This window comes from Monoraphidium neglectum (assembly GCF_000611645.1).
Source record: "Monoraphidium neglectum strain SAG 48.87 unplaced genomic scaffold scaffold02008, whole genome shotgun sequence".
Classification (NCBI taxonomy): Eukaryota; Viridiplantae; Chlorophyta; class Chlorophyceae; order Sphaeropleales; family Selenastraceae; genus Monoraphidium; species Monoraphidium neglectum.
In genome coordinates, this window is record NW_014011620.1 from 1 (window position 1) to 8,515 (window position 8,515).

At 62.3% G+C, this 8,515-nt stretch overlaps 4 protein-coding genes across 4 annotated transcripts in view; 3 read left to right on the forward strand and 1 right to left on the reverse strand.

Annotated features, from left to right (window-relative positions):
* Positions 1 to 24: 24 nt before the first annotated feature.
* On the forward strand, positions 25 to 594 carry MNEG_9639 (hypothetical protein; the record flags this gene model as incomplete). The annotated part of the gene is made up of 1 exon (XM_014041886.1): positions 25 to 594. The coding sequence occupies one exon, from the start codon at positions 25 to 27 to the stop codon at positions 592 to 594; it is 570 nt and encodes a 189-aa protein (XP_013897340.1).
* A 2,477-nt stretch (positions 595 to 3,071) lies between these two features.
* MNEG_9640 (hypothetical protein) lies at positions 3,072 to 3,868 on the forward strand (the record flags this gene model as incomplete). The annotated part of the gene is made up of 3 exons (XM_014041887.1): positions 3,072 to 3,255; positions 3,405 to 3,555; positions 3,814 to 3,868. 3 exons carry the CDS (start codon positions 3,072 to 3,074, stop codon positions 3,866 to 3,868), a joined length of 390 nt encoding a protein of 129 aa, XP_013897341.1.
* A 1,339-nt stretch (positions 3,869 to 5,207) lies between these two features.
* Positions 5,208 to 6,268, reverse strand: MNEG_9641 (hypothetical protein; the record flags this gene model as incomplete). The annotated part of the gene is made up of 3 exons (XM_014041888.1): positions 5,208 to 5,384; positions 5,621 to 5,847; positions 6,193 to 6,268. 3 exons carry the CDS (start codon positions 6,266 to 6,268, stop codon positions 5,208 to 5,210), a joined length of 480 nt encoding a protein of 159 aa, XP_013897342.1.
* A 1,892-nt stretch (positions 6,269 to 8,160) lies between these two features.
* MNEG_9642 (Pentatricopeptide repeat-containing protein) overlaps positions 8,161 to 8,515 on the forward strand; it is a gene marked incomplete at both ends in the record, with an annotated part of 2,852 nt that continues 2,497 nt past the window's right edge. Inside the window, one exon of the mRNA XM_014041889.1 lies at positions 8,161 to 8,277. Within this exon, the coding sequence (XP_013897343.1) occupies positions 8,161 to 8,277 (117 nt within the window). The remainder of the gene's footprint in view (positions 8,278 to 8,515) is intronic.

Here is an 8,515-nt window from a genome sequence, read left to right on the forward strand (position 1 = left end):
CCCCCACCCCAGGACCTGGCCGACATGGCCTACAGGGCCGCCCTGGCCCCCGCCCTGGACACCCTGCCGCCCACCCTTGTCGCCTCGGGCGTCGTCTGCGTGCTGCGGCGGCGCCGGGGCCAGTGGCCCGCGTGGCCGGGGGCGCTGACATGGCTGAGGGGGCCGGCCGCCGCGGACTGTGCCGGGGTGGTGGCGGAGCTGGAGGGCGCCGCGGCGGCGGCGCGGCAGCAGCAGCAGCAGCAGCAGCAGCAGCAAGTGCAGCAGCAGCAGCAGCACCAGCACCAGCACCTAGCCGCGTTTGTCGCGGCGCCCGCACTGCAGCCGCTGGCGCGCAGCGGCTCAGGCTCGCCGCCGCCGCCCCCCTCCCAGGTCGCGGTCGCCGGGCGGGCGACCTCGGGCTCGGCCTCGCCACCGGCCGCGCTGTCGCCGTCGCCCCCGCAGCGGCTGCTGGTGCGGGGGCCCCAGCAGCATGGGGCGTCGTCCTGCATCAGCGAGGCGCTGCAGGGCCTGACCCTCCAGCTGCACCAGCAGGCGGCCGCTGCGCAGCGCGCCCCCTCGCCGCCACAGCAGCAGCAGCTGCAGCAGCAGTTTTGACGGTGCGTGGCATCCCCGCGCAGTGGTGCCCCGGCGGGAGCCACGCATCTCACGAGCGACATGCTACTCCGCACACATTCGCACTTGCGCCGCGGTCGCAAATGTTGTCTCCACAATGCGGCACAGACACAGCGCCGCGTTTGCCCCGGACGCCACTTCTTGTTTACGGCAGTGCGCTTGCATGTGGGCACGCAAGGCAGCCGGCCCGCCTGCGCGATCGCTGCAGTCGACGCGCTCCACCTGTTGCGGCGCGACGCCCCAGGCGGCCCCGTTTTTGGAAACACAATCGACCCACTGGTGGCGCCCCGGGCGCATTTCATTGTTGCCATAGAAACCCTACCCAGCTGCTTATGCAACAAGCCCGCGCGAGCATGGGCGGGGTCCGTGGGCGGCCGCACTGCCGTAGAGCGCGGCGGCCGAGCGGGGCAGGTGACGCCTCCTTCCTCCCTGTCCTCAGCACCAGCGCTGCTCAGCCAGCCCGTAACCAGCGAGCACGCCAAACCCACCACATGACGCGGCAGCGGCACTGCCCTTGTGCGGCACGCGCTGCTGGGGCCCCACCTCAAACCCCCATCCAACCCACCGTGCGCCGCCTTCCATCCATCTGCGGGCATGCGCGTGATAGCGCGCGCCGTGTTTTTCCAGCCACGGGCGACAGCCCCTCCGCGCCACCATGTCCATCGCATCAGGCCAAACTCATGCCCCGCCTGCGGCAGGCGGCAGATACCTGGTCGCCTGCCGGCAGCTGCTTCCCTTGATTTGCTTCCCGCAGCCCGGCTTGCAAGAGGCCGCTTGGCGCATGCTTCATACCCGTCCCCTCCTCGCCTGAGCATACCATAATTATCAGGCGCGCCCGGGGCCTGCAATGAAAGCCGGCACGCCGCTCACCTGATAGTGGACACCCGCCTGGCGGACGGTGCGGCGGGCTCGCGGGCGCTGCGCCCCCGTCGTCCCAAGTCGGGGCTGTGGCCTGACCAACAAACCCAACTACTCCTCACTGCTGTTGGCGTCATCCCCAGGGTGGCGAGGCCCTGCTGTGCCGCGTCAGCGACTACACTGCTTCTTCCTTCCAATGAGATCCCAAAGCGGCAGTACCCGCAAGTGCTGACGGCAGTATGTTTATTAGGTAATACAAACACAACACTCTGTGTGTTGCCCTTGCAATGGTGGGGAATAATCTGCGACAGGCAGCCCAGGGAGCTGCCGAGCAGCGTTTGGCCGAGGGCCAGGGCTGTGCAGGTGGCAAACAAGGCGCTGCGCCAGCGCCGTGCCACAATCCCTTGTGCCTTAGTGTCACTTTGCATCATGACATCACAGCACATCATGCTTTGCCAGATGTTGTTGGCAAAAGCAAAAAGCCCTGTGGAGAGGTTTTGTTCTGCGTGGCACCCCAAGTAAAGGGTCGCGGGACAAGGTGCGTCGCCCCCCAGCTGCTGAGCGGCGGGAGGAGAGGCAGCGTGTGTGGCCGTGTCAGGGACCAGCGAGAGGGTGGCCGTCTGTTGGCCAGAAGGGTGAGGCAGGCACTGGTCTACAGCAAAACGAGACAGGCCGCTACGCACCGTCAGCCGCAGATGACCTGCAGCTGCGTGCATGGCTGTGCAGCTGCTGCGCGCCCTCCACCATGGTGACAGGGACAGGTGCCGTCCTCACCTGCCAACTAGCAGGTGAGGCGCACAGCTTGTGTCCTTCACTTATGTACGACTCCTGCTAATGCATGCACCTGGCAACTGATTGGCTGCTGACGCCACTGGGCGAGGTGCGGCCCACAGCAGAAACCTGGGGTATGCAGGCTGCAGTGCCACACAGTGGCTCTGCCTGTAGCGGCCTTGTCTGGAGTGGGGACTTTGTCCGTCCGCAGGGAGCATTTTACTCAGCCACAAGCAATCGCCATTTGTTGGTGGCCAGCCCCTGTACCACTCTGCAGTGTTTAGCCCACAGATGATAAGGAGGACCTACACAATGGAGGGTCTCAGGATTTCAGTGTCGAAGGACAACCCCTGCTCTTGCAGTCCAGGTCCTTCTACCAGTTCACCAGTGCTACAGTACTTTATGTAGGTGCTCATAGGATCAGGCGACCTGCAGCACCTGCCTTGGGTGGCTGCGGCGGCCTTGTGTGCATGTTTTGGGCCCATCCTCGGTCCAAGGCTGGTCCAAGGGTCGCGTAGAGCTGCGCCTGTTGCTGCTTGTACCTCGTTGGGTGCGTCTAACACCATTCCGTGAGTATCACAGCGTGCCTTCTAACCAGCCCGTCCATACATTGACTCGCTCGCTATCATCAGTCCGCATACATCCTCGTAAAACTAGGGATGCAGGTCATGCTGCGCTGTCTGCCCAGGCTCGGTGCTCGGCACGGGCAGATCCGCGCGAGTCCTTTGATCAGACGCCAAGCTAGCATCGGTTTGAGACGGGAGTTCGTTGTGACAGGAATCAGATGCTGCGAGAACAGCAACGACGTCCCCAGCATTGTGGACCTGTGCATGAGCGAGAATGTGAGCAAGGACATCCTGCTTGGCGTGATTGCTCTTGAGCGCGACAGGGACAGGGAGGTGGCTCGGAGGCAACTGATCGAGAAGGAGCTGGAGCTGGTCAAGAAGGACCTTAGCATCGCCAACGCGGAACTGATGTTCAAGAGCGACAAACTGCACATGCGAGGCCTGCTTGGTGGGTGCTGGTCGAGCGCGGCGCTGTCTGGGTGGTGCACGCCATCATGCAATGCGCTACGTTGCGGCCAAGCGAGGGTGAGTGGCTCCTGCTTGCTCACAACGTTACATGCTCCCCACTTGGCCCGCCCTTTGCTACCGTGCTAACAGACTTTGCGGAGGCCAAGCTGAGCGGCGGGCGCGACGCGGCCTTCACGTCGCGCAAGGCCAAGTGGCTATACATCCTGCGCGAGCACCCCCAGCTGATGACATCTCTGGCGCGGGTCTCGCGCAACAGCAGCGCAGAGGCTGTGGCTGAAAAGTGAGCGCTGCAGTTTTGCTACCAGCATACACCCCTGGCCATGCACGGGCCTGGCTCGTATATTTTGGCAAAGTTGTCGCTGTGCTTGCTTTGCCATAGCCGCAATTGCTGCGCACCCGACCAGGGGGCGCCTGGCCGGCAGTGTTGTGGGCCCCGCCTGCACTGCTTCTCGCGGCTGGGTGCACTGTTGTGTCGAGCTGGATACTCCCTTGCTGACTCACTCACACCACCTCCTGCTGTTGATGTGCTTCTGTGCAGGATGGAGGAGCTGTACAATCAGCTGGCCAGGCATGAACACATGAAGGGCTACTAGGACAGCCGCGTGGCGGTGGACATCGCGGAGGGCCACATCAGCTGGCAGCAGCTGCTGCTGCTGGCCTGCGTGGCTGAGGCCGTATTGGTGCCTGTCAACATGGCAAGGATGGGGTTAGCCCTGGGTCGGATAGCAAGTTATGAGTGGGCTTTTGCTGTTGTCGTGCGTGGCAGCCCAGTCATTTTGATCTTTGGGTGCTTCATCTCGTGCTGTGAGCGCTGCTCCCATGCAGCCTTTGATTTGCCAAGACACGTCAGCTCCGTCCGCAACAATGGCAGTCTGATCGTTCGTTTTCCTGGCATACGGCTGTTTGCTGCACCCCATCACGCTTCTTGGCAGCCTGATGCACCACACCGCCCAGCATGGATTACGGGGCCCGTACCCCCCTGGCAGCAGGTTGCAGGAGCGCACAGATTGTGAGACCACGTCTGTAGTGCGCACTGGCAGGAGCCGCAGAGCAGCAGGCGGCGGGGAGGGTAGCGCGAGCGCATAGGGAGGACGCGTGTTGCACCAGAGGGAGGCGCAGTGCCACAATACATCAATCAAGATTGGCACACGCAGTCCGTCAGACCCCGGCGCATTTGTTTTCCATCTGGATTGATGGGGGGGAGGGGCGGCGCGGCGGCCTCGGCCCCCCGCAAGCCGGGCGCCTCCTCACAAACTTACGCAGGCGTTACAGCCTGCGTCGTCTCTGTCCCTCCCTTTCTCATCTGGCCATGCCGATGCCCCCTTGCGTATCGACGTACTCAGGTTTTGCACGATTTTGACTCCACCGCTTTCTTTTGCCCAACACAAGGCAGGCAGACACTTGTACAACAGCCACCCCAGCATGGCATTGCTGCTTCTGTACGCCTGTGTGCCGCTGTCGTGAGCAATAATGTTCCTAGGTGTGCCTCTACTGTGCTCGACTTGTTGCCGTGTTACCGTATCCACTGTGTTGTCGGGTCCAGCAGGCTGTTTTTGGCACAGGGGTGTACCGTCGCCACCCACCACTCGGCCGAGGACCCTGCAAATGGCGCGGCTGCAAGCGATGAGGCTGCTGTAGGCAGGTTGTGGGAGGCTGCTGCAAGCCCCTTGCGCATGACAGACTGCTGGGTAGCTCACTGTGACAGCTGCTCGCTGAAAGCTGTCGAACAAGAGTCAGCCTGTGCTCACAGATACGCAGCTGTGCCATCCTGTGCGCATGGCAACACAATCTGATTGTGACTCACACACTTGTCTTATCGTTACCGGCCTGCGGTGTACGCAGAGCAAAAGCTTGACGTGGAGATGGCGACTTGATGGTCATAAAACACTCAGCAACAACATGCTACCCAACCCACCCACCCCCACATCTATGTCACAGCCCCAATGAAGGGAAGTAAGATGCCAGTGAGCGCTGCGTCAGAGACAGCACGGCGCATGCCAAGGTGCCCCAGGCCATGTCCACGAGGGCCACGTTCCACCCCCAGGCAGTCAGCAGCGCGCAATTGGTGAGGTCCACCGTTCCATACAGCAGCAGCCCAAACAGGGCCCCCTGCACGGTTCGGAGGTGGGCAAGTGCAGGTGGGTTGCGCTGTGAGGTGTGTGGTGCACGGCAGGCTTAGGCTGCACGGCATCACAACGAGATTGTGCCGGCTGCAGCATCAAAGCATGATCTGAGGCGGGCCCAGGACATCAGAAAAGCCGCTGACATGTTTCCACAGGGCCTCAAACGCCCCGTGTAGCCCCTGCGTTCTTGCCAATGAAACCCCGGCGCGCCGCTGGCCGCACCTGTCCGACAACGTGCCAGGCAGTGCGGCCGCCGCCTGTGCGCGGGAGCACGAACACGTACGCCCCCATCACGATGGCGATCCACGATAGCACTGCCGCCACGGGGTCTGGGTCCTCTTTAAGGATGGGCTTGAGGCCGGCATACACGTCCTTGGCCACATACGTGATCCAGATCACATCCAGGATGACAAAGGCCACGAAGGACGGCAGGAACACCAGCCCCAAGGCTGCGGAGTGGGGTTGTATGGTTTGCCATCAGGGAGGGGTGCAAACCAGCCATGTGGGCATGACTGCCACAATGCTCTAGGCCAGAGGGGCGACCTGGGCGCGCAGTGCCTGCGCTGCTCAAGCAACACTGCCCAGTTGCATGTATGTACAGCGACAATGGCCCCCCACGGCCAACAACCTGGGAACATGATCATAACCATTTACTGGATGCATGCTCACTGACGTGTGGTGCGCTGACACACCCTTGTCACACCCCCTTGCCGCTGCTACCGCATCAAGTCGCTTTTCCCCCGGGACATTGCTGCTATGGTTGCGGTGCCGTAGTATTATGGTATTCAGCTCACCCTTCAACGAGGCAAGCGCTCTTCCGGGCAAGCCAGGCTGCGAGGGGCCTCCAGCGCGACTCAGAGGTGAGTACATCGCTCGCCCCTTGCTCATGCACGCGTCGATTATGTCATGCAACTTCGTCGATTGCACTCGTGTTTGGTAGTTGTACCGTCTCAATGGCTATGGATCAAATTGTAATTACAGTATGAGACACTCGTACCAGACTGCGCCCGGTGTCTCATTATCCCTGTACCGTGGCTTATTACAATCAGCAGGATGAGGGAGCGCGGCGCTGCACTTGGTGGTGCACGCCCGTGCGGCTGAGTGAGGGGCGAGCAGCTGCTGCTCGCTCACACCATCGCATGCCCACCACCTGGCCCGCCGCCTTGCTACCATGTCGACAGAGTACGCGCAGGGCAGGCTGTGCAGCATGCACGACTCGGCCTTCACGTCGTGCAAGGCCAAGTGACTGTGCATCGTGCGCGAGCACCCCCAGTTGATGACGTGCCTGGCGCGGCACCCGCGCGGCAGCAGCGCAGAGGCAGTCCCTGGCGTGTGAGCGCTGCAGTTTTGCTACCAGAACATTCCCCTGACCATGCACAGGCCCAGCTCGTTGTTTGACAACGCTGTCGCTGGGTGCGTGCTTGCTTGGTGGTTGTGGCAACAAATGCTGCACACGCAACCACGCGCGCCTGACCGCCAGTGGTGTGGGCCCCGCCTGCACTGTTTCTCACGGCTTGGTGCAATGTTGGAGTTGATGTGGATGCCGCTCGCTTGCTGACTTGCAATGATGGCGCCGCCACCACCTGCTGCTGAGTTTCCTCCATGCAAAATGGTGGACATGTGCAGGGAGCTGTGCGGGCACGTCCAGATCAAGGACTGGCAGCCACGTGGCCGTGGACGTCGTCGAGGGCCCCGTCGGGCGACAGCAGACGCTGCTGCTGGCCCGCATGGCAGAGGCCACGTCGGTGCCGTACAAGCTGCATTACAGGAACGGCAGCAGCACAAGGCCTGCCGAGGACGGGGCCAGTTCGGGTCCGACGGCGAGCCATGAGTGGGCTGCATGTGCTGGTGAATCGCCAGCCCCGTCATTCTGTTGATTTGGGCGCTTTCGCTTAAGCAGCGCCCAGCCGGCGCTGGGTTTTGTCAATTCATGTCAGCTGATCGCACCTTGTCCTGGCGGACGGGCCTGCTGTTGGCTGCACGAGTTGCGCTCCTTACGTGGCACGCTGCACTGCACTGCACGGCCAGCATGGTTGACGTGGCGCATTCCCGCCAGGCAGTAGGTCGCACAAATGCAGTCTTTGTGAAAGTTATCCTTGTCGCGCGTGATGGCGGGGGCCAAAGGCAAGGGGCAGAGGGGAGGGGAGGGGAGGCGAGGGGGACCCAGGTTCCATCAGAGCCAGGCACCGCGCCACAGTATTTCCCAATTACTAGTAATTGGGAAATGATGCCCGCCAGACACTGGCACAATTGTATTTTCATCTGGTGGTCGTGCCGATTACCCCTGTGCATGTCAAGATTCATGGGTTGTGCAAGTTCGAATCCCCCATCATCCCCTTTGCCCCATGGCAGACTCTTGTACAACAGCCACGCTGGCAGTGCCTTGCTCGTTGTGTGTGCCTCTGCTATGATTCACTTGTTGCGCTGTGAGCCACTGCGTTTTGGGGTCCAACAGGCCCACTTTTGCAATACAAGAAGTGTAACACCACCACCACACAGCCCCAACACGCAAAGGGTCGGCGGCAGCGCGGTCTTGTTCGCCGGGCCGCCAGCCAGGTCCTGGGTGTTACCCATCATCTATCATCTTGCCTTCCTGCCAGATGTGGGACGATTTGCCACAATGCTCCCGCTCCCTCTCCTGCCATCAATCAATAATTGACGGGTGCAGTCCACCGGCGCGGGCTCTTGCTGCGCCCCTTGACCAGCTAAGCGCCCCGCCTGTCTCACGTCTCGGCCTCGAGGGAGGGAGCTCCCTCCCCCAGATGGTGTTTGAGGGCTGCACCCCCAACCTGGTGAAGTTCAACACGCTGATAGACCTGTACGTGAAGACGGGGCAGTGGCAGGAGGCCATGGGGGTGCTGGACACACTGCAGGAGCACGTGAGGGGGCTGGGTGGTGGGTGGGCGGGGGGCAGGAGAAGAGAGGGCAGCTGTTCAGGAGGGTGCGAGGGCGTGAAGGAGGGCGAATGAGGGAGAGGGGTCAGCAGGAACAATTTGTGAGGACGCGCGGAGAGGGCTGTTGCGCAGCGTACGCAGGACCGATTGCCGCGCGTACGACTGTGGCGTGGGCGCTGTGTCCGGCCCGTCGCCCCTTTCGACCTTCGCGCCCCCCCCCCCC